Source organism: Anarhichas minor, unplaced genomic scaffold, assembly GCF_050575085.1.
Source record: "Anarhichas minor isolate MPS153535 unplaced genomic scaffold, ASM5057508v1 ptg000080l, whole genome shotgun sequence".
Lineage (NCBI taxonomy): Eukaryota > Metazoa > Chordata > Actinopteri > Perciformes > Anarhichadidae > Anarhichas > Anarhichas minor.
Window position 1 is genome coordinate 3294140 of NW_027466526.1, and position 24604 is coordinate 3318743.

Genomic DNA, 24604 nt, shown 5'->3' on the forward strand with positions numbered 1-24604 from the left:
ACATCCACATAGCCATTCGCAGCACACTGTGGAGGGCCCGTGCGTGGGACTTCAATAGGCAAAGATGCAAATGTTCTACTGTCAAGACACTGACAGCCACAAACAGCCTGAAGGTATAACCACTGACCTTCTCTTAGGAGAACTTTATTTTTCATGCCAGTGGGATTTGGAAGACAGGTCTTTTAAAGAACTTTTTTTCTGTTTACTTTAGCTCACCTAGTTTCCTCACATTTATACTGTATTGATTGGCATGGATAAAGTTACGAAAAGTTTATATTTGGTCCCTCTGCAGTTGGGTTGAAGAGAAGCGTAGGCCACAGAGAGATGTCCTGACTTGTTCAGGAGGGGATCAACACAATAAAGTGAGAAGAGTCCTCTTTACTGACTGCAGATCTCAGCAAGAGGCCGTTGGCTGCTTCACTTTTCCCTGGGGATTGTGTGGGCTTCATCCCGTGGAGATAGACATGCATTCAAATATACACACACACAATGTTGCAACACTGAAGATGTTGTATAGACGACTGCTGTGCAGAGTGGCAACTGGATTACTCATGTGAACACTGACCAGACTGGTTCCTGGGTTGAGGACTGTGTATCTTTAATTCAAGATCAATGCTTCCCTGCCAGTCTAATCTGGTTTTTATATCCAGCAGGAACAAAATGCCAGCTTTTAACAAAATTAGAAATTGCAGCCTGCGCCAAAATATCGCTTCCATTTAATCATTAATGAAGACGGATCCAAGAAAGTGGATGGAAACGGAGGCTGGATCTAATTTCGTAGTGCCTTACTCAGCTAGTTTGAGTCAAGAAAGGCTAAAAGGGGTCTCGGTAAGGACACTTCTCCCCCTTGGTATTAATTGGAATAAAATGACAACCGTTCCAGCCACTAACCCTCCGATGATTGAACTTTCAGGGGATTTTGTTGAACCCCTCTTCTCCGTCACATTCTACTTCCCTGCACCGAGCTGACAATCTGAAAAGGTAAAGGATGAGATGCAGCTAAACCGAGCAATGATCCACCAGTGCCCCCAGCAGAGACCAGGAGGAATTACAACACACCAGATGAGTGAGGGTGCGCGCCTCAGTGTCCCTTACTGTGTTGAACCCAAAGTACAGCATGATCAAGAACGAGGCGCTCTGAAAATGTCGGTAGCCATGTGGCACTACTCCAGAACTAGTCAGAAAAACTCTCGCCTTAGTGCAAACAAGACAGTAAGAGACAATCAAATGGAAACTGTATAAATAAATACCAAAAGTAGAAAGTTCTCCTCTCAATAAACTTCGGAACAATAGCACTATTCATGCTTTACATGGACATTTCACATTTATCCATATAGAAAGATTAAGCTAAAATGTACAAGAGTGGACTTAACACATTGCAAACACACACTAAACTGGAAATGGAGTTTTAAAAGGTTTATTAAAAAAATAGAAAAACTTACATAAAAAAAACCAAGGTATGCATCTATAAGTCAGTCATTTACACATAACAATCCATCCTCAACAACACATTTGAGCTGGGGATTTAGTTTGTTGCAATATGATGTAACAATGCATCGATCATCCTCTAGAGGGCTTGATAAAACGACAGCATAATGCTAACAGTGTCATGTCGAGTCCATCATATTGGTGTGCAGGGTGTTACAATAATCACAGACTTCTAAAAACACATGGCCATCAACCAAATGTAGTTTGGCTAACGGCGCCACCAAAACGGTCAGTAATGGTGAATCTGCGACATCCCAGACACAAGTCCCCTTCTGGATTGCTGTGTAAATTATGGAGCTTTCACACCTTGTCTGACAAGATGTAGAAACGCTGACTATAAATATGGGAGAGGAATGAACTCTTGCCTTTTATAATTATGACCTTTGAATTAAAAAAAGAATAAATGTGACATGATGTTAATGGTAACAATCATTGACTGCAGTAGGAATCTACTCCTGGAACATAAGAAGCTGGTTGTAAAAATAAAAGCCAAGTAAACCCGGCAGTGCTTATAGAAACAAATAGAACAGAAAGATGACTACATACAGGAAAAAGGGCAAATTTGGTCATTTAAGAAGGCAGTTAACCTGTTGCTTCAACAGAATCAAAAGGGAGATATAAGGCAGAAAATGCACTTTGCTGGTAATAAGTAGCACCAACTAGTTTTGAAATGACACGAGTAAACCTGCTTAAAAAAAAAAGAAAAAAAAGTGCATTTCTCCAGTACAGCCTCGGTCCACCAAGAGAAAATGCACCCAAATAAAATTTTAACTACAGAAAAAAGTGATATGGGCAGTGGTGATAAAACATTGACAGGCAGTTGGCAAAATTTCAAGTGATCATAATGCAATGGGTAAATCATGTCATTTTTGGCACATTTCTCATGTTGCTTTGCCATAGCTCCCCCTTCTGCTGGAAAGCTGTACATGCATACACACACACACACACACACACACTCGCTCCCTCTCACTCAAGGCCCTTAAATCCATCTATTGCACAGATAAATGTTGTCTACAAATAAAAAGCGAAATTATAGTGGGGACAACCACTAAAATAAAACTAAAATTGTGACAAATTAAATAAAAGCAATTATTGCACATGAACATAAACATAAAATAAGGTGGCAATGTTCACAATACAAAAACAAAACATAGTAGTGCCAATGTGAACAAAAAGAAAAGCCCTAAGTGACAAAAACATAGAGAACAAATGACCAACAGACAGGAGAGAAACATTTGGTACATTCACAGTTTAAGCACTTGAGACAAGGTCCGTTTTGTGCCGTCACACCAAAAACATCAAGTCAGCGTTGCGCTGCATAGGTAGAAAGGTAGTGCTTCGCTCCGGTCCAGAGTACAATTTGTGGAGGATAGTCCAAGCTGTTAGAACTCCGAATCATAACCGTAGCCGATAGGGAGTTGCATTCAGAAGACCAGTTGAGGCCAAAACCTCAAAAAAAAGGCCCAATATGAGTCAAAACTTCAAGAGAGACCAGGTTTGCTAATCAGTTCGATACTATGGCACACGATGTTGCTTCGTAAAAAGGTTTTCAAATTGCATGGAAACTCAATACTTGACCGAACTTTTTAGAGTCTTCAGCTGCTGGAAAGTGACACTGGGAGAAGAGCCAGACCCGGTGTGGGAATCAGTAATCCACCTCAAAGTCCGTGCTGGTGCGCATGAAATTTAGAGGAAGGGCCTCTGACTTTCATCAGACCGATGTTCACAAAATGAGCACAGTTAAGACTTCAGGCCTTTTACAGTCTTCCTTCACCTGCAAGAGCCTTGCAGCATCACTTAGTGCTTGCACAAGAGCTAGCAGGGATCAATCATTCGACACCTTTGGAGACAATTTCAACTGACTTGTGAATTCCAGGACACAGTAGGTGTGTTTCTGGGAGCCTCCAACAAAAAACAAAATAGCTGTATCATGAATGCTTCACAGCACCTCGACTCCAAGACTCATGATGGGCCGAGTGAGGTCTTAAAAAAAAAAAACCCATTGCCAGTCAAGTCATACATGCCTCTCATCTGCTCTGGTTAAGAGCGGGAAGATTGTCCCTCTTCCTGCGCCGCCAGGTGTTACGGTTGTACTGTGGCTGGTTCCTGCAACCCGGTGCCGTGTTATGACCCTCGGGGACAAACCGCCGCGGGGGACTGTAGTTACCGTGAGAGGGGGTTTGACTTCGGAGGCTTCCACCTTGGTTGTGCTTCAAGCCAACTTTGTGCGGCTCAAGTGAGCCATGGGAATTGGATCTCATGGTGTACGTGTGGCTATGATACCCCACCAGCGGAGGGTGGTGCAGCTGGTGGAGGGGGCTGGGGAGAGGGCTTGTGGCGTTAGTGTGCTGAGAGATGTGGGCCGCTTGCGACATGTGACGATGCACGACACTGATTGAAGGGGGGTTTTCGTGGTAGAACTGGCAATCAGCGAGCGAGGAGATGGTGAGGTTTTCTGGGAGGGACATCTGCACCTAAACATTTAAAAAAAATAAAAAAAGAAGTAGAACATGCAGTTTTGCAACAATAGTTTCTATGCCCACATTAAAAACACTGTACTGAGTTAATAGGTTTTACACTGTTTGAATTGGAAAAAATATGTTAGTGAAGGTTCATACTGCAACCTGTAGACAAAAAATGAAACCAACCTGAGGTGAGGTGTGGATAAAGCCTGCTGGATGAGTGGCCCTCAGGTCAGCAGCCATCTGGATGACTGAATGGACTGAGGCCAGGGTTAGGGGGTGGAGTTGGATAGCAGTATGACTGCACGGGGGAGAATCAGACTCCTGGGAAAAGACATACACAGTTTTACAAAGTTGCACACACACAGGAGATAATACAGACAAATAACGGCAGTTGCTATAATCTCGTTATTCTGACAAAGAGCTTTGTGATTGCATGAAAACTAATGAAACTGACAGGTGATGGTTGAACTCCATGTGTTGTGAACCACTGTGAACTAATGAGTCACCGATCTAGTAAATGTTTCAATAGACACAATATCCTTTGGCCTTACTATGTCACTTCCAGAGGAGGAGGAGAGCGAGCATGCAGAGGATGATGACGAGTGGTGTTGGGGGCTGGGGAGGAAGACTGGAGAAGGTGAGAGGGAGTCAGCACTGAGGGGGGAGGAAGCATCTCTCTGATCCTCCACAGAAACCAGCATCAGCCTGGCTAGGTCCCGCTCACAGGTCTCTACATCTAGGACCCAACAGAATACCACGGGTGAACTTCCTTCTCAGCATCAGAAATATTACCACATAACCTGACTCCTTAAGATGGGGAAACATTTTGTCACATTTTTCTGGAGGCATCATAGAATACAACTCTATTCTAAAAAGGCGCTTTCACACCTCACCTGGTCGGTTCAAACGAACCCAGGTTTACCTGTTAGTGCAAAATGACAGCATGTTATCAATTATGACCAATAATGCTTATAATCAAAAACAGAACTAAAATGCAACAATGTATAATGTGTTATACACACAGATGTGAAAGCATCCGAAATGTTACAAAGCAGATGCAACACCAAGGTTCCCAAAAAAGTTACCATGGTTCTCGAGCTTGGCGTACTGCTTGGCTCCCCACTTCTTAACTGTCCAGTCCCTGTAGGCCAACACCTCCGGGCTGACTTTGATGATGCGTCCTAAAGTGCTGCAACACAGAGAGAGGAGTCGTCCATCATGCGACCAGAACGCACATTCAGAACTGGTGCTCAGAGAATGCAAAAGTAAAGAAGTGATTTAGTTCATTGAGAAACCAACCTGTCGTACTCTTTGTTGGGGTAAGCGCGAGCTAGAGGAGACACGCCATGACTCAGCACCATGTAGGCAAAGTCAAACACCTGCTTGACTTGCAAAACACCATATGAACTCCTGCCAACATCGTTCCCTGCGACGATCAAAAACACGTATAACAGCACTAGCCACGTAGGCATAAGAGAGCCTGATCCCATCCTACTCACAGGCAGGGTCCGTCAGTCAAATCAAGATGAATTAGGTTTAATTTTACTCACAAATGTAACATTACTTGACACAATGGAAACAATTTGTCTCCAACCAAGACTCACTGAATTAGAGATGAGATACATCTGCTCCTTTCCCCCCCCCCCCCCCACTGTGTTTAGTCTTTATGAATGTTTAAGCAGTTCATTGTACAATAGTTATTTACCCTTTGAACACCATCCGTCATGTTTTCCAACATAAATGCACTAATGGTAGATGATAAATGCTTGCTACTACATCGACGTCACAACCATACCCTTTACATGGATGTGCATCTCAAATCGTGTCACTCTCCATTCATTCATCAATTCAAATCCCAATCTGACCTGGCTGTATTGGGTCTTCTATGCAGAGCATGGAAGGCCTGTTTTCACTCCCTATGGCTTTGAGCATCTCCTCCTTGGACAGGTAAGCTCCTCCGTTTTTCACCCTGATGCCGGTCTTCATGTAGTTGAAATCGCGGCCATACAGCTCAAAGAACTCGATCAGCAGGATGCCCAGGTTGATGTTGGCACGTCGCGTGTCGATTCGAGGGTGCAACTGATTGGCAGAACATGGAGATCTCATTACCTACAGATCCAAGTCTGGTACGTCACGCGCACACACACACACACACAAAGTTATGTGGATGAAATATTGACATTTCAGCACCACATAAAACAACGGACCACAAATAATAAACATTACTTTCACTAGTCTTTTCAGTTGATTTGAAGAGCAAAATTGTAATAATAATTGTGACAAAGCGTTGACTAGCGTTTACAATAGTCAAGACAGCATTTCGTGTAGGTGTAGCAGGCATACGTTGGTGTACCTGCAGGAAGCTGATAGCCATTAGAATAAGGCTGTAAGAGCTGATCCCTCCAGTGAAGACTTCATTCAGATCCCTCTGCAGTAGGAACTGCTTCAGGACGAAGATCAGAGGCGGCAGAACAGTGTACTTCTACGAGACAGAAAGACAAGACGTAAGAAACAACCGAAGAAGGCCACGTTTGTGTTGAAAATGTCCAGCGTTGAAAGCTTTACCTTCAGATAGCTTTTGATGAGCTGTGCTGCTTTAACAGCCGTCTCTACGTTGAAGCTGATGTCCACTTTCACCTCCGTTTCATGGTCGGTAAGCTTGATGATTGGCACCTGAGGGAAGGTCAAAGAGTCAATTGGAATCAATCAAAAAGGTAGGTTTCATGATTCATAAGGAACTAATTGAGACAAGATCTTCTGTTAAGTCATTAGTTAGGACCTAACATTAGTATAAAACCCGCCTGTGTGGGTTCTCAAAGTAAAAACAATTAAATAAAGACACCATCAGCTCTCTCCTGGTGACTTACTGTAGCTTTGTCGAGGACCTTAATGGGATACGGCCCGGCCACATTGTGTTTCCTCAGGGCTTGTTCTAGTTCCTGCAGTGGGGGATGGTCCCACTTTCCAAACACCACCAGGTCAATGTCACTGAGAACAGAAACACAAAGTACTTTGTACCGTGACAAGTTCATTTCTTAAGTTTTCCGTGAACACACGGTGACGCAGAGGTCCCTGCGTGCCTTTTGGAAAAGGCTGTGCAATCACAATGTGAAATAGACAGTAAAGAACAAAGAAGAAGAAAAGGGTAACTATGAAGCTGTTGAAATGATTAACCTCCTGCTTATTTTGCACAACTAATGTGAAATCAACTTTTCACAGTATTGCTCAGCTCTATGACAAAGCCTTGAACAAACTTTATACAAAGAAAACCTCCATGCCAGCACATGACAAGAAGTAAAAGCTGATTTCCAGCAATGTGGTTGCTACTAAACAGTAACGCTCAATACTGTATGGTGACGCATTACCAACGCTCTCTGACAATAAACACACATACGCAACCAAAAATACTGCTCCCACTTCCCAAAAAAAAAACAACTTGCATTTTAATGAGACAATTCAAAAGCTGCCCATATAAAAGTCAGACTGTGGAAAAAATATTACCTTGATGGAAGATAAAGTCCTGTGCTGAAGCTGCCAAATATCTCCACCTGCAGGGTACAAGACAAATAAATACAAGCCTGATTCAAGTCGTAAAACATTATGGTGACAATCACCAATTTCAAAGCTCAGGTCTAAGATAGTTTGACCTTTATGCGTGTTTAGCTATACTGCTCAAAGTCTGAATGCGTTTCATCCTGAGCCGTATACATTACTGCTTAAAAATCAAATGACAGTAAGATCAAACCTAATGTCAGTGCAAGTACAGCCTGCTGTGTGTGTCTGTGCCGTCTCATACCAAAGCAACAGGTCACGAGAGAATACAAATTAGAGCCAAGCTTGCACAATAATAGTAATAACTCTATTAAAATATGTCTAAAAGTCCTCACTTGTGATTAGCAGTAAGCCAATAGTTTGAGTAGATGTTACTGGGCTTGCTAAATATCAGCAACTTCATAAATAGTTCTCAAAATAATACAAAACTACAGATTAAATACTGCAGATGGCTACAAGAGGCAAAACGTGTCGCACTGAGAATTGACCTAAGTCGTGGTCAATCATACATTGGATCACCCATCCAATGTATGATTGACCACGACTAAGTCTGTATTTTTGTTAAGTTTAATTCTGCATGTTAGTTTGAAGTCTCATGATGAAAGGTCTAATGTTAAATCGGTGAAACGGGACACGCTGGTCTCTGTAGAACACGGGCAGTGTTACAAGATATTATTTCTGACTGTGGACTTATGTCCACTAATGATGAACAACACATTTTCTATTTGGGGACCAAAGCCCACTACAGACATTAAACATTCGTACCACCACCGCTTGGAAGAGTAACACAAATTGGTCTTTAGAGAAAAGTGAGGCCCAGTGGGACGTGTCTGGGCTATGATTAGCTCAAAATGTTCACCAAATAAATGCTATTTATTACAAAGTAGACTCTCTCCAACATTCTGTTGCCAACATACAATGGAAAAATAACTTTGTGAACACAAGTGACGTGAATAATGATTACATCCGTTTAGAGGTGCAGCGTAAACTAGGCTGTTGACTGCAAGTGAGGCCAAGCCGGACACATTAAGGGCTTTAAACCTCCAGACACAATGCTATCGATTTAAACAGGCAATGACAGCTTTGCAAAGCAATAAACTTGACTCGATAAAATAAATAAAATGCCGTATTAAAAACCAAGCTGACGTAGTGACAAAACCTGCAAATCGGAGACAAAATGTTAATAGTTAAGAAAGCTTAACGAAAAGCCCTGATGTAGAAATCTATTCTAAAATGCGTTTTAAAGTAAAATGCGAGACCAGGGCAGTAAAAGCCTGTTCTTGTGTGTCTCAGTACACTCTGGCTCATAAGGGGTTAAACATCTGACAGTAAACCCCAGGGGTCATCAACAAAATCTCTCTTTTTAAATGGCAACTCTGTGGGCATTTTTACAGCATTGTGTATCTGAAATGGATGTATACACTAAGTTGCTTGGTTCTTTAGTGCGTTGACAGAGAAGGGAGAGCAATATACCAAATAAAATTACCATTTTATCGAGTACACCCGTTTAAAATAGTTCACTACAACGGCCCTCGAATGAGTCTCATTCTTTCTAAAGCCTTTAATGCTCAGTCTGATTACACTGGGTGTTGTAGAAGTGGCGATTCAACTCAATGGCAATATTCTGTCTCCCTCGTGTATGGAAACACATCATACGTCAGTCCACTACAACACCAGCACTAACTTTAAGAGTCAAGTCAATCATTATTTTACCATTGCTATAAAGAACTCATGAATTTAAAAGCACCGTGGCACAGTTAACGACCCCTCGTCCAACTTTGGTGAAGGAGGTTTTAGAGAGCTCACTGAGAGTGCTTTGGTTTTTTTAAAGGATGATTAGGAGCACATCAGGAAAAAAAAAAATAAATAAAAAATAAAAATGCTATTAATAATCGGCAAAAGATTAGGTGAAGCTCGTAAAAAGTCTGAAGACGGGTCACAGTGTTACATACTGTGTAGGCCAGAGGAGTGTACTGGTCCAAAGTCTACCGACACTCACCCGTGCTGTGGGCCACATGTCCTTGATGACACTTTCTATTCTGTTCACGACAGCTCTCCTCATGGCCTCCTCCTCTGGTCGCGGTGACATGAAGTTGAAGAAGTCCACAATTTCTTCATGGAGACTGTGAAGGATTCAAAAGGGAGCGAGGACACCTGTGATCACAGACCGAGCAGTGCGAGTGCTGTACAGTACGACTGTGGACAGTATTTGAGGAAAAAGAAAGAAGTATGGTTTGGGCCTGCTGAAGACTATACTGCTGGTAACATAAAAAAGGAAATGTTTGAAGCACTGGGAAAATTGATTTGTGCCTCAAATACATCTGTGCTCACAGTAACTTAAGTTAACTTATTTTGCTTAGCTTGGTGGGGAAACAAATCTGACTGACATGAACATCTAATGAATTCAAGTAGATAAGTCGGGTCAAATACAGCCATAGTTTTATTAGAGAGACCACAACAGATATTTCTTTCTGTTAACATATATAGCCTCAGGTATATACACTACAACGTACGGAGAAAAAGGGGCATCATTTTAAAACGCATGCAGCAGTGAGCTGTAACCACTGCTCATTTTGTTGGGTGACCTGGAGGAATTCCTTTAAGAACCCCCAATAAGTCCCACTGAAAATCCTTCCATGACTGTAATAAAAGCCCTCTCCTATATGCTTACCCATTGATGCCAGGGCTGTACCGCCTGGTCTTCCACAGGCTGCAAGAAGAGTCTACATGGTGTCCATTGCAGCCGTGGGACAGGAGCGGGTTGATGCCGTGGAACGTGTTGGCTCTGTCCAGATGCCTCCTGCGGCCGGTTGAATGGGACTGATGGTGATGCTGCTGCTTGCTCCCGTGCTGGTTTTTCGTCCCCGTGGGGGTGTGGCCGCCGGATTGTTGCATGCTGCGACAGTGTTGCTGAGCGGCGTGAAGAGGCGGAGGGGGACACTGCCGCCGGAGGTTGCTCTCGTTCAACTCGCGCTCGCCGTAGTGCAAAAACCGGCTGGCCTCCTCTGCGACGTTCAAATTATCGATTTGCAGAGAGGAGCCGGAGGGCGAGGAGCTCTCGGCCTCCGAGTCCAGCGAGGAAGAGGACGGTGACAGCGAGCCCTTCCTCCGGACATTTCCCCTCTCTCCGCCGCCGCCGTCTCGCTTCGGCAGTTTCCCAAACGCACACCCCGGCGGCACCGCGACGTTTTTGCAACACTCGCCGTTAGACTCCGCGGAGTTTGCGTTTTGCGCCGCAAAGTTGCGCTGGTGGTGAAGGTGGTTGTCGATGCAGGAGTTTGCTCCAAATCCCTGAGAGGTCTCCCAAATGTGCATCCACAGGGAATTGGCAGGTCCCTTCTGCTCCGGCTGAATCCAAGCGGTCCTGGGATCCATTGGACTCGAGTCAGTCGAGAAAACCTCTTCACAGGGAAAATGGCAAGCAATTTGGCAAATTAAAGACTTTGCACTCAAGAAAACAAATAAATCCTACGGCGTTAATTTACTTGTTATCATCGCAATGCTTCGCGTCCAGAAACTGGTTCGGTTTTTCAAGCGGCTCGTCCAACTCCACTCCCCATGTAAACCAGCCAATATGGCGCACCCAGCAGCACGGATCGGCGTCTACGCATGTGTGAGGGATTTAAATCTTTGAACACACCCCTCGAGACTGAAAGATGCGTCAAGTCCACCACATACAGGCCAGACAAACCGGAAGCTAAACAATTTCAATGGGTTTTTTCTCTGAACGATCACATCAAACAACATACCAAAGACACAGTTACAAATGAGTACAAATATACTTATATTCTGATAAATTATTGATATTTTTTCATTTATTACCACACCATGCCCGTTTTTGTGTCGATTTTTAAGCTGTTGCCATGAACAGAGGTTAATTATGCCACCAGTATCTTTACAAACATTCTGATTAACAATAAAAACTAAGGATAATTTAGATGTTACACTGTATTCTACTACACGTCTTGCCAAAAGATTGTTGCATCATCACATTGGAAGAAAAAAATAATTGAGAAAAATTTCAAAATGATGCTTTCCAGCTCTGCAATATCGATAAGTCTTAATTTATCTATTTATTTTATTGATGGTCTCCTAGTTTGAGGATGTATTTCAAACTCCTGTCTGAAACTGTTTCTTATTCTGGATTTTATAATTCTTTGCTATTATTTTTTTTAAAAGTCATTATAATGCCCTTTCCATGTGCTTTACATTTCAATAATATATCAAAATAAATGTTTTCTTGACATAGGTATTAGGTACCTGGTTCAGCTTTATTGTCCTTGTTTTTAAGTGTTATGTCTATATCCGTGAACGTACATCGACAGTAAAATTCCTTGTATCTCCTCACACTTACTTGGCCAATGGAGCCGTTTCTGAATACGTCGAAGTTGTATGTCTTTAATGTGGGGTTTGAGCTTTTATTTTGAAGGATAGCTGGCCCCGGAAACTGTTGCTTTTAAGTGTTTCAACGTTTTTCATAAATCAGACCGGGCAGGATGGATAAAACGTGATAGTTGAAGTAATTTGGCTGGATCATTACTCCCTGCCTTTATCACCAATTTCTTATGTGAATTGTTCTGTTGTGGTTAATGACTGTGATCCATAAGGTATAAACAGCAGTCTGTTTATATTATTACCTTATAACCAGTTTCATGGCTTTACAATGTATTGCATTGAGACAGGTGAGGAGAGAATGCACCAAAACAGACATCATTTTTTTCAATATGTAGAAATTTTAATTTGAAAAAGTTAAATAACCTCTGAAACGTAAAACTGTACAAAACATTTACTGTAGCAATCTTATTTTTCATTCATACAAACGGCGATACCTCATATTTACATACACTTGAATGAAGAAACATATACAGTAGCACCACAATGATACCAGAACACACGTAGGCCTACATACTTTACAATATTTTAGAGCATTACCTGAGTACAGCAAAAAGAAAGGGAGGGAGTTAAGCCAGTACCTTTATTACAGGGTGTGGACAGCTAAAATGTTAGGAAAACCAATTTTAAATGTCTCTAACAATAAAATTGTAGGACAAATTTGCTACAAAATCTGAGTACATTTAAATAATGTATTGATGTTAAAGTAAAAGTGCACATAACAAAAAACTAAAACGTTTGACTGTGTGAAACTGTCTTTCACAGCACATTTCAATTCAAGACTGAATATGAACCTCCAGGCACCGTGTATTAAGGAAGAGCACAAAACCCAAACATCTCTGTCATCGGCTGCCAGTCAGCAAGTTAAAATTAACTTTGAGCTTTTGCATAACTTTCACCCAGTCTTCAACATAGGAACAGACTCACATGCATGTTCATGTGGATTAATGCAGCATGCGTGTCTCTCTCAGCTCAAAGCCTGTCGGCAGACAGACGCTAACTGGTTAATGCAGCTGGTAACTGCAGGAGGGACGCTCTGAGACGTTTCTCCTCGCCATTCTGCCAGGGCATCCAGGGCTTGTTTGGGATTGCAGGGAGACAGGTCGTAGATGCAGTAGATGGCTGCTAACTGGACCTCCCATGGCACACCTGGGGGGGGGGGGACATGATGAGATTAGACTCCATATGGTAATACATCTGCTGGATGATGGATTTCCCATTCACGTCATTATCTTTTAATATATTTGGCACAATTATGACAAATATATACAAACATGCAAAGATACTTGTAAATGCCAGGGCGAGGTATAAATACTGGAATCTGCTTAAATACTCAGGTGTAATACTTGTGTATTTCAAATATCTAACTGTAAAGCAAGGAATCTGTATTCACCAAGGTTTCTCATATTTCATACCTTCAGTCTGTCCGTGCCTACCAAACGTGTTGATGACGTTGGCGACAGTTACCACAGAGGGAACACACCTCTCTTTGATTCCCAGTTGACTGAGGCGTCCTATTTAAAACAAAAAGATAATGACGTTATCTTTAAATTACAACATCTCTTTGCAGGTCATGGTTAACACCCAAGTAAATTATCAAAACCACTGACCTATGAGTCGGAGTACGGTGGCGACAGTCACATCAGAGATGGGTGCTTGTTGTTCTCTGGGCTGGGTCACCCACGCGTTCATTAATGGCCACAACTCCTTGCTGACGAGGCAAAAACAACAGATCAACACAGGATTACAATTTCTTTAACAAGCTTTACAAAGATTACTTAGATTTTGTTTGAAAGACGACTGTGAATTAAATTAAATCATAAGGCCCCGCAGCTTTAAGTTAGAAACAATAACATACCTCAATAACTGATCATAGGTCCACTTCCACTTCTTGTGTGTACAAAGGAGTTGCAGTGTAAAGATATTCTGCCACTCCTCAGTCCCAAGGTCATGTCCGTAGCGACAATGTGCAGTGAAAGACAAGCTTGACCCAGACCGAATATCAGAGAGTGTTCTGGAGATCAGCTCGTCGATGTCACAGGGAGGACTCTGCAGCAATATAGAGACATACGGTTTTAGAGGGATCATTCTACTTAACTTGAGAGGGTACACATGGGAAAGAAGATTTCATAAAGACAATGAACTGACTCTTAACTACGGCCACACAGATTGGAAATCAAACAGTATATATAAATATATATAGCAAAAAAATGCTTCCAAAGTGTCTAAAAATTCAAAGGAAATTAATAAAACGGCAACATTTTTACTAGTCACTCCCAATAGAAGTCAGAAGATATAAATCAATGCTACATTTGAGTACAAACATATATAGCATGACAAATGAAGAGCCCCATCTCGACAAATACTTCACCTTCCCCCAACCAAGGAATGCTGAAAGGCAGCCGAGGATGTTTTCTTGCGCTTTCAGTTTGGTGACAGTATGTATTGCCTGGCACAGAGAACTACTGTGTGAGAGGACGTTGGGCCATGTTGTCACCATGAACAAAATCAGCTCAGCAGAGTCTGGGAAATCTGCAGTAGGGTAGACACAACGAGAAAGAAAAAGCATTAATCAAATGTCTTTGGTGAAAAACATCTGTGTGCAATAAAGACAGTCTTCACAGTTCAGCAGAAAGGCTTGATTTGCCACAGCGAGTTAACATGCAGCTGTGTGTGACGGCTTTAAGACACTCAGTATGGCACAAATTGCTAACCTTCTGTGAGGAGGCTGTAGGCCAGGATGTGAGCCTTCTCCCAGTCTCTCCTCTGTCTGCAGATCCCTGTGTACACTCTACAGAGGGCCTGCATGTAGTTTCTGCTGAGCTCTCTTTTCTCTGCTTTCAGCTTGTTCAGGATGGGCAAAATCATATCATCTGCCTTAAGCTGAAGAGAAAAGAGAGAAAACAGTTAATTTCACATGGACACAGACTTTTGAAAACAACACAGTTCATCTTAGTTAGTGGCAGGTGTTTGTCTTTACATAAACCCTTTTGCTACCAACATTAGCGCGTGTATGCAGGTTTTTTACATACGGGAAAACCTGCAGAAAACAGGGAAAATGTTACAGTGGTTGTTTCTATTTGTTTTTTATTTAACCTGTTTCTTATTCATTCCCCCTTTCAAACCAGCGTTCAGCTTTGTTTATACATGCCCACGCTCCGAGCATCAACGAAGGCGTTTATGCTCTATGCGCTGCATTATTCTCTGAAACGCCAGAGGGCGTACAAACACAATGAACTGCGAGGAATCAAAAAGACCTCGAGTGTAACCCATAGATATGCCCATAGACTGTCGGTGTATCCGGCAAAAAGCCATTAACCAACCTCCACAATGCTCAAACTCATATCTCATCGTCATAGACTACTTAATTGCCTTTGTATAAAAGCCCTGTAAAGAAAGAAGTCTAGTATTTCATGCAACGAAGGTTGAATATCCTGTTAACAATTTGATTTGGCTGGCAAAATATAGACTCAAAGGAAGATTTTTAAGAACAGCTGTTTCTAGAGCATTTAAAAGCAAACTGGCCATACTTGGCCGAGGGTTAGCAGCTGAATGGCAGGAGTGAAAGTTCAAAACATAAGCCCAATAAACCAATATACTCACCGAGCTGCTTCGGCAAATCTCAGAGATAACCTCCTTCTCCTCGTCTCTCAAGACAGGCTTTTTGGGCAGGTTACCAACATACAGGTGGCTCTGGATCACAGGCAATAGATCAAAAGCCTGGTTTTCAATATTCTTTAAATAGTTCACGATAAGATTTTGCTCTGCAGGCTCTGCGCCTTTCGTCGATGGAGCGGTCGTCTCATTTTTGAGCGGTGTGATGCTCGGAGTCTGGGGTGAGGTGGTCTCCTCTCCACTGTTTGAGGAGGAGGAAGAAGGCAGCTGCCTGCGACTGACCGTAGGAGAGCAGTTATCTAGCCGGAGACATTTGCTGCTTTTAGGTTGAGGCAGATAGGTGGCCTGTCTTTTCGCTCCTCTCGTCTCAGTCTTTGTGAAGGCCGTTGAAGTAGAGTTAACGGTTTTAAAGCAAGACATCTGGCTGTCGGTTGATGTCGGTGACGTTCCGCCCTCCGATGAACAGATGCTGAGACCGACGTTGCCTCTGAGAATGCTCAGAGTTCGGCCGTGGGCCGAGAGCTCCGGGTACATGGTGTCGAGAATCCTCATGGAGTTTTCCTGCGACGGACTGGAGGAAGACGACGGGGAAGAGTTCATCGCCGTCACGGGCAAGCGACCTGGAACGGGCACGGCATGTTTTGGAGTCGCAGAGCCGAACTGAAGTGGTGATGAGGGGACTCCGTTTGGAGGGAGTGGACTGTTTAAAGATGAGGAACTCAGATGCTGGTTTACGGGTGTCAAGTGGGCCTGGACGGGAGTGGTGGGCGAAGCCAATCTATCCATGGGCGAGGGAAATGAGAGTTTCCCGATAGCCTGCCTTGGATTGATTGATTTGCCCGCCTTTGGAGGTGTGCTCAGGGGGGTCAGGAGACAAGGAAGCGGAGGGCCCATTTCAGAGCGAACTTGGCCAATGCATTCTGGGGGTTGAGCTGTAGCTGAACCTGCCACTGGTCTAGGCTCTTCCTCTCTAATCACACGAGGGCTTGGTTTTTCAGGCATTTTTTTACATGACTCCAAACCTATATTTTGTCCATTTGTGGCAGCAGCACACTTTAATGAGGTAGTAGAACTAACGGAGCGCAAGTTATATCGGCTCACTTTATGGTTACTTGCGTCTTTGCTGTCCTGAAGCAGGTCTTTGACAACAGCCTTTTCAATGACACCTTCTTCCTCTAAATTAGGCAAAGCCTGCAATTCCAAAGTGGGTAACAGACACGAAGGACTCAACCGCCTGCATGCCGAATGTATACTTTCTTTCAGAGATTCACAGTTGACGGTGTCTTTGGAGTCAGAGAGGGAAGGCCCTCGATCTGCTAGCATTTCAGTGTTCAATGTCTCTTCGTCAACATCCCTTTTTGAAGAGGTTTCAACATTTGCTTGACCAGACTCCCGGTCAGCATGGGACTCATCATCTTCCATCGTCAACAGTGGAGACGTGCTAGGAGACGGAGGTCTGTTATCGCCATTTGACTCTGAGGGAGAAGCTGCGACATCAACTACTCCAGCTCCTTGTGCGTTATTCCCAACTTCCTCCCCAAGAGGTTTTACGGATGCCTCACTTTCAAGCCTTTCTTCAACATTTCTATTTGAGACACTGACGATGCCATCACCGCTACTTGACAAACAGGGCTTATCGTCTGGTACTTCTGTGTCCTTGCTAAGACAGCTTTTATTCTCCTGGGGTTTGACGACTGTGGTGTCTTGACTGCCCTGTCCCAGACCACAATAGTCCTGATGACTTGTTCCCATTTCTGACCCATTTTCTGAATTTGTAACCTCAGTGTCTGTCACAGAGTCAATGAATGTTGATGAAGTAACCGAGGACTCTAACTGTACATTTCCTGTTTCTTCAGAGAGTGCAGTTGTATCAGTATTTCTGGGCAACTCTCCACCATCAGGAGCGACTGTAACATCACTGGGGCTTGTGTCAACATCCATCTTTGTAATTGTCTCGGACCGATCTTCCTTTGCCTTTCCGAAAGCATTTTCACCGCAGGATGGCTTTGGACTTTCAGTAGTCAACGAGACAACCTCAACCAAAATTGTTATGTCTGATGCGGAAGAAGATAAAGAAGACGATGCTGACACTAATTGCACAGTTGCTGGGTACTGCTCCAACAGGATCTGTTTCTGAAGATGTATTTCCTCACCACCTGGGCCACTTTTGCCCGTCATTTCCGTAAAGCCACTCAACTCACATCGTCCCAAGTCTTTGGAGTCATTTTCACTGGAAATGTCTTCCGCTTCCTGTGTTGTGACCACTGGCAAGTCCACCGTCTCCTCTGTTGGCAGTGCGGAAGATTTCAGACAGTGCTGTGTTGCTGATGTTGTGATGAGGAGGGACTCTTCTTGAGGATGAAGAACACCGTCATCTGAGATTTTGGGATGGTTTTCCTTTTCGCAATCAGTTGTCTCCACAGAGTCCATCTCTGTGTCCTACACAACAGAAAGGAGAAGACATGGATGTCATTTGTAATAAGATACAACCACCATGGCACTTTGAGGACCAGGCTGATCAGAAGGCAAGACAAATGTCAGTGCTGAAAAGAGCACTTTGGAATTCCATTTAACATATAAATCACAAGTATATTCACAAAGTCAGACAAAGAAAATCTGAGTTTCGTGTGTTTCTCAATTGGTCATAATTCAATCAACACACGATACACTACCCAGCAAGTGTTTTCAAAGTCACAGTAACTTGCACTAACCACCATTCATCTAAACATCAGAAATATTAAGCCCTCTTCGCACAGGACTAGTATTACTCGGGGACCCCACGTCTGTTTTACTCATATTATTACATGACCTCTGTGTTTGGCAAAATGTGGCTGGTAATTTGCGGTGGAATTTTTACTTGACAAATTACTACTTGGCAGATTCGCAAAGAATTAAGATCACAGACGACATTCTTACAAATTAATAGAGGGCCCCAGGTAATACTGTTCCCGTGCAAAGATTTTGTGGGAAATAAAGGAAGCATTTTGCATGAAATATATCCGAATTCTCACCAAATCTGGTAGAGGTGATATGCAGGGAAGCATTGGTTTGAACAATGCCAGTATTTTCCCAACAGATACTTCGGAGCTGCCCAGGTCAGCAGATGACTCCTCACTTTTGTTTTCCTTGAACAATCGCCTGCTCTTTTTGGGAGAGTCTGTTTGCTTCATGGCACTTGTTGACTGCAGAGACGCTTGCTGCTTGATGGCTTTCTGCTTACGAGGAGAGGGTTTTAACTGGGTCAAAGTGGCATTCGTTTGCATGGGGGAACTGTGGGATTCTCTAGTCTTATGGGAAGCAGACTGGGATGCGTAGCTCAGATGAGGGTGCAGTCGGTTTTGTGGGGAGCAGGGTAGAACTTGTTTGGACCCGGACTCTGAAATTACGAGAATAAAAGAGAGGATTGCAATAAAATAAACTGATGAAAGAAATACAAACAAAATCGAAGTATTCAAAGTGAAGACACTTCTTGAGTTATGTCAGTAATAACACACAGATATACAAGACAGCTTAATGGGGCCTCACCAGGTACGTGCAATAAGTTGTCAGAGAGCTGCTGCCGAGGTTCCACACATGCCCACAAATTCTGTAGCAGCATCTGGAACTTTTCTGAAAAACAGACACAAACAATCACACAATCTGCATGTGATAAGCTCCTTAAGTTAATGTTATGAATAATAAGTGAAGCTGATTGTATACCTTTGTCAACTTTAGGCTCCTCGGGTGCACGTGCTTGAGTTGATGCGCTCCTATACTCTGTGGAGAGAAAATCCAGATATTGCTTAAAATTGAATTATAATTTTAAGTCAGAAAAAGTTGCTGCTGTTTTATAGATTTACATTAGAGCCTTCGGAACATAATTTTAAACATTTCTTCAATTGGGCTATTTTTTTTGTTTACTGAAAAGTAACTTTTTGAAGAAACAAAATTTGACCACAGCAAAAAAAACTTTAACACTGCATTTGTAAATGTACCTTTATTTCTTTCTCTTTCCAGTTTCATCAGCCTCACCTGCAAATGAATTGAAATTATACACAAAATAATGTCAGTTTAACATTATTTGAGAAAATCTTCCACCAAATATACATTTATAAAAGATCATTACTGCACCTGGAGGTCATCAATATTTCTCTCGAGCAGAATCTTATCTTTGGTCAGTTGGGATATTTGATGATTCTGTTTGGAAACTGAATCTGAAATACAGACAAAAATATGAAAAGCTAAACCCACAAACAAGCTTTTATCATATAAACACAGATTCAAGACATGCTGTTGTGTGAAATCCAATTTTCAATACTAACCTTCAAGAAGTCTAACTGTATTTTCAAGGTTGTCTTTTCTGTTGAGGAGGAAACAACACGGGGACTTTTAGCACAGTTTTTTTTAAAATGATTTGTCTCACAAGCATGACGATAATGATAAACAATGAACCATGAATAATGATAACATAAAATTCATCAAGGTTTCATATCAAATAACACAAAAGACACACCAGGAGAGACAAAGACATGACACCCATTAATGTCCAATTTAAGAAACCACATCTACAAACTTCTTACATGCTTGTTGTCTTGGCGTTCTCCTCTATCAATTTTTCAACTTGATCCTCTTGTGCTTGAGATTTCCTCAAAGACGTCTGAAGAGGTGAAAATAAAAATGAACAAAGATCATGAAGTTCCCATGAGCTACATTTAGACACAAAGCTTGTGTCTCGTTGTCAGTTATGAGATTCAAAATTGAAAAGACTCAAGTGTATTTTGAGATCACTTTTAGCTTACCTGTGTTTTCAGCAAATCATTTTCTACAACGGCCTTTTCCCTCTTCAGCCGTGCATTTTCAAGTGACCGTGTTTCTGTCAGTTCTTAGAGGTTGAAAGACAATTAGGCAAAAAAAAACATAAAAATCAGTATTGCCTTTAACACATATTCATATATTATTATTATTTACAAATGATGCAACTCTTCCCTTGTTAAAGTTAGAGCATGTGAATGAATGCTAAGTACCTTCCACATCCTTTAGCTGGTCTTCAAGCTTCTTATTCCTGAGGGATGAGAAGATAATAGTGAACATTTTACCACAAAGATACCACCATTGTAATATAATGATCTGCAGTGTCATGACATAACTATCTCTCACTCTGCCATTGTCCTGCTGTTTTGCTGCTTCAATTTGTCCATCTCTTCAGACATCTGTCCATAGGTTTTAAGAGCACCCTATGAAAAATAATACACAGTGTGAATACTGTATCAGCATGACTTTACGGATTTTAGGATTTTATGCTGAATCACTACAATGAGAAGACAGATACATTATTACGGTCAGAGGGAATATCCTTTAAATGTGATTCTATTAAGAAAGGGCATACCTTCTTTTCCTCCAGTTCTGCTCGCACAGATTCATGATCTGCAGTCTTTTCCTCCAGTTCTGCTCGCACAGATTCATAATCTGCAGTCTTTTTCTCCAGCGTAACCAGTCTGATCTGCAGCTCTCCCAGCTGTTGTTGAAGCCTGATTGTGTCACTGCATAAAATGTGTCCACAACAGGAATGTGTTAAAACCAGTTGCATGCAGCATGAAAGAACATATCGTCTGAGTGCATGCATCCTTCATAAACTACACAGGAAGATAATAGTTACATAATATTGAGATTATTTAAGTAACGTGGGGGTTACAATTTTTTTCCCCAAAATCCAGAGTCAACAGACAAACAATTTAGCGTCATACAGCGTCAACAGTTAATAGTGATACAATAGTGATATTGACTGACTGTGCTATATTAACAATAGATCAAAATCACATGGTTAAACTTAGTGTTCATCTTGTTAATTGATTTCCAGTGTTTTATTTAGACACACTCCCATAGATAATAACGTTACGTTAAGACACGTTGGGGAACAAATTCATAATCAGTAAGCACACATTTTTAGTATTAAATTAACTAGTTTACACCTGGTACCTGCGGGGTCCGTAGACATGTCAGTAACGTTGCAAAATGAGTATGTTTCCTGGATATTGACGGGTATTAGCGTTAGTTATTTCAAACGACGAAGCATTACTAGTGTCCAGCTCAATAACGGGAAGCTAACTGTAATATATTCATGATGAGACCTCTCCCCATGTCAACTATAACTCATTATCACTCACTCGGAAACCGTTATCTTCTGTTTCAGGGCCAGAAATGACGACACATATTCGGTCAGGCTCTGTAATAAGAGACGGGAAGAAGCAAAACAAAAACAAACAGGGACATTTATTATTACCAACAACGTTCACTTGAGCTGATAAGATTAAAAAAAAAACACATTAATTCAGGTCCACGTCACAACAGACTGTTTATGTTCAGTCTATGAAGATGAAACGGAACTTCTTAAATGACTTTTCTGTAGAAAGATGATCTGACCTGGTGCAAAACAGGGCAGTTTTGACAGTTTCCAACCGTCGCGTCTGCTGCAATTGCTGCCGTTTTGAAACGGCTGTCCCCCGGCATCATGATAAGACAGACTCCACCGAAACCCCGACAGGCGTTTTGTTATATTTTATGAATTGGCGACCATGGTGAAACAAATTCCAGTCAGGTCCAAAATAAACTTCACATTTTCGCGTCTCCCACGTTGACCAAGGACCCCAGCCAGGACCCGGCGGGGGAAGCTTCGTGAAATGCCGGTTTACCTAAATTAAATATTTCTTGCTACGCTGTAATCACTTTCACATTCTGGTTTGATTTCAATTGAATATGACTAACAAAGGCTTTCAGTTGTGTATTTTTTTTTTGTCAACCTAAATATGATGTTTCCAGACATTTGGATTTTGCTTCAGGCAGTTCTTTAAGGCCTACGCGCTACAGCGTGTAGCGGCCAGTAGGGGCAGTGTAACCTTCGACTTTACACTGACGTTACTCACTACGGTGTACAATTCTATTGGCTATTTTGTTTCCGAACACCGCATTGAATATGAGGTTAAACCAGTCTTGGTATGAATTCACTCCATGTCAGTCTGTCTTTACACTATTAATATAAAGTATCAGTGTCAGTGCGTCTTCAGCAGTCCCTGGTGGTCTAGTGGTTAGGATTCGGCGCTCTCACCGCCGCGGCCCGGGTTCGATTCCCGGTCAGGGAACTCACTTTTGCTCGTTCGGAACGGTACCCTATGTCAACGACAGATGCGGTTAGAGCTCTGCGACAGTACATCAGACAGCCAGCAGTACACTCGGCAGTGGAGCAGTCTTAGGTTCTGGGTTGGGTTAACTTAACTTCCATCTCGGCTCACCTGCCTCTCCTCATGGGGTAGTTTGGTGGCGTTTGGTCCGGTGGGTCAGTCTAGTTGTTCAGCTGTAGGTGGTGATTGTGTCAAAGGCCGGTGCACTTCATTAAATTGAAACAAGACTCAGCTACTATAGTTTTTCCTCATGAGCAACAGAATGAATTCACATCTATGGTTAGTAAATCCTTCTCATCAACAATGAGAGCACTGCTCTTTAGCAGCATGTCAGTGGTGTCTTGTATGTAGGAGGGCAAAGCGTTCACCAGCTTCTTCATGTGTGAGTCCACAAAGATTTGAGACTTGAGATGAATCCTTATGTTAAGTTCAACTGTTGCTATTTAGTTTGGATACAACTTGTTGTATTTCTTATTTCAACCACAAGATGGTGCCATGATTTTTAAAGCACACACAAGTTAATACAGGTGACACATGTTATGGTTTGATCACCAGTGATGTGATTCTATTATAGGATGCCTTGTTATGTGTGAACATGTTTTTGGAAATGTATAAAAAGTTGTTTGTAACTTAGACTTCTTGCTCGGCCCCTGAAGAGGACACGTTGGGCTTTTGATTCAGCACAATGTTGTTGAAATAAATAGAGATTGATGAAGTGAACAGGTGTGTGTGTGCTGTCCTCCTTCAGCCAGAGAAGAGTTCCAGCAGCAGCACAAGTTTGATGAGGTTGAGTTGATTTCTTTGTTTGAAATTCATAAGGCTTCATAAAACTCTTTATAGGGTTATAAAGAATTAAAAATGGTGGAAATAATGTTTTATAAATTCAGCATTCATGATGCTTTGTACCTCCATGTCAAAGTGACAATGATGTTTGAAAAAATAATATCTTATTTCATGCAAGACAAAAGACAACAGAACAAGAAGAGGACAAGAACAGAGACTACAGACCCGTTAACATCATTCAGTCAGTGGATGAGAGATCAGGTTCATGTTAATTTGTGTGTTTGTGTGTGCGTGTGTGTGTGGGGGGGGGGGGGGGTATATGTGTGTGTTTGAGACAGAGAGAGAGAGAGAGAGAGAGAGAGAGAGAGAGAGTGAACGTAAACAGGGAAGCAGAACATCTTTGCAAAGCACTGACGTTTCTCACAGCAGCTATTATTGGCTCAGGTCAGGCCTGCTCAACCTGTTCGTTTTCATTCGCAGAAATCCATCTTGTAACTCAGGAAAATGTCCACATACCTTAATGATCTCAACTTTCCACTTGGTTGGAGCGGGAGGCTGGAGTGAGACGGACAGAGATGTAGAGAGAGTAGGTCTATTTGTTGTTTATTGGGGCAGTGGATATATGTCAGACTAACAGTTTAGAGAAGGTGACTTCTGAGAAGTTTATTTCAACATTTATTTTTAAAGGAGCTGCGTCATATTCTTCAAATAAGGAAGCTGCCTGCAGACCTGTGGAATTTCCAGTTCACTTTATAGGTTAGTGGCAATACTCTCTTTCTTTACATTTCAAGATACTTTTTCCATTTTACTTTATTTGTCAAAAGCCTTGTCCGATTTGGAGACCAAAGAGTCAAGATTATGGGCAACAGAATATTGATTTCGAACAACATTAATTTGAAAACAGCTATGGATGACAAGAGCTAAATAGAAGTGATACAATGGTTGATTTGAAACGTGAAACATATTTGATCTGTCTATTTATAAAAGTCAACCTTTCATTTTCATAAGACAGGGGCCTGCAATCAGATGTTTATTAAAAGTGGAGAAAGACTTTCAGAATGACTTAATGAACGTTAAATCAGATCATTGTGTGGTGTATATACGCTGCTTAGGCCAAACACACTCCTGAAATAAAATCTGTGGTTTAAATATTGC

General features: G+C 42.1%; 2 protein-coding genes and 1 non-coding gene across 3 annotated transcripts; 1 reads left to right on the forward strand and 2 right to left on the reverse strand.

Moving 5' to 3' along the window:
- Positions 1-1401: 1401 nt before the first annotated feature.
- Positions 1402-11097, reverse strand: LOC142938179 (terminal nucleotidyltransferase 4A-like). Its single transcript, XM_076081425.1, has 13 exons — positions 10991-11097; positions 10177-10906; positions 9505-9628; positions 7455-7501; positions 6821-6941; positions 6519-6626; positions 6307-6435; positions 5819-6032; positions 5253-5379; positions 5039-5142; positions 4505-4689; positions 4137-4274; positions 1402-3962 (listed from the first exon to the last, which is right to left on the reverse strand). The coding sequence occupies exons 1-13, from the start codon at positions 10998-11000 to the stop codon at positions 3516-3518; spliced, it is 2484 nt and encodes an 827-aa protein (XP_075937540.1). The 5' UTR covers positions 11001-11097; the 3' UTR covers positions 1402-3515.
- Positions 11098-12218: 1121 nt separating this feature from the next.
- Positions 12219-22122, reverse strand: ice1 (KIAA0947-like (H. sapiens)). Its single transcript, XM_076081416.1, has 20 exons — positions 21912-22122; positions 21656-21714; positions 20878-21031; positions 20649-20725; positions 20516-20553; positions 20291-20373; positions 20072-20148; positions 19814-19851; positions 19623-19705; positions 19487-19523; positions 19212-19268; positions 19038-19121; positions 18524-18888; positions 15501-17951; positions 14612-14780; positions 14269-14429; positions 13756-13946; positions 13508-13608; positions 13313-13411; positions 12219-13046 (listed from the first exon to the last, which is right to left on the reverse strand). Exons 1-20 carry the CDS (start codon positions 21999-22001, stop codon positions 12865-12867), a joined length of 4596 nt encoding a protein of 1531 aa, XP_075937531.1. The 5' UTR covers positions 22002-22122; the 3' UTR covers positions 12219-12864.
- A 433-nt stretch (positions 22123-22555) lies between these two features.
- On the forward strand, positions 22556-22627 carry trnae-cuc (transfer RNA glutamic acid (anticodon CUC)). Its single transcript has one exon. It is a non-coding gene; the product is annotated as a tRNA-Glu (tRNA).
- The last annotated feature ends 1977 nt before the right edge of the window (positions 22628-24604 follow it).

Coding starts and splice junctions, on each gene's coding strand:
- LOC142938179 (XM_076081425.1), bottom strand. Junction 5,380..5,818: donor AGAAGACCCAATACAGCCAG/GTCAGATTGGGA, acceptor TGATCGTCGCAG/GGAACGATGTTGGCAGGAGT. Junction 5,143..5,252: donor CCCAACAAAGAGTACGACAG/GTTGGTTTCTCA, acceptor TCTGTGTTGCAG/CACTTTAGGACGCATCATCA.
- ice1 (XM_076081416.1), bottom strand. CDS start 22,001: ATGATGCCGGGGGACAGCCGTTTCAAAACGGCAGCAATTGCAGCAGAC. Junction 19,852..20,071: donor AACGCCAAGACAACAAGCAT/GTAAGAAGTTTG, acceptor CCTCCTCAACAG/AAAAGACAACCTTGAAAATA. Junction 14,781..15,500: donor AGATTTGCCGAAGCAGCTCG/GTGAGTATATTG, acceptor TTTTCTCTTCAG/CTTAAGGCAGATGATATGAT.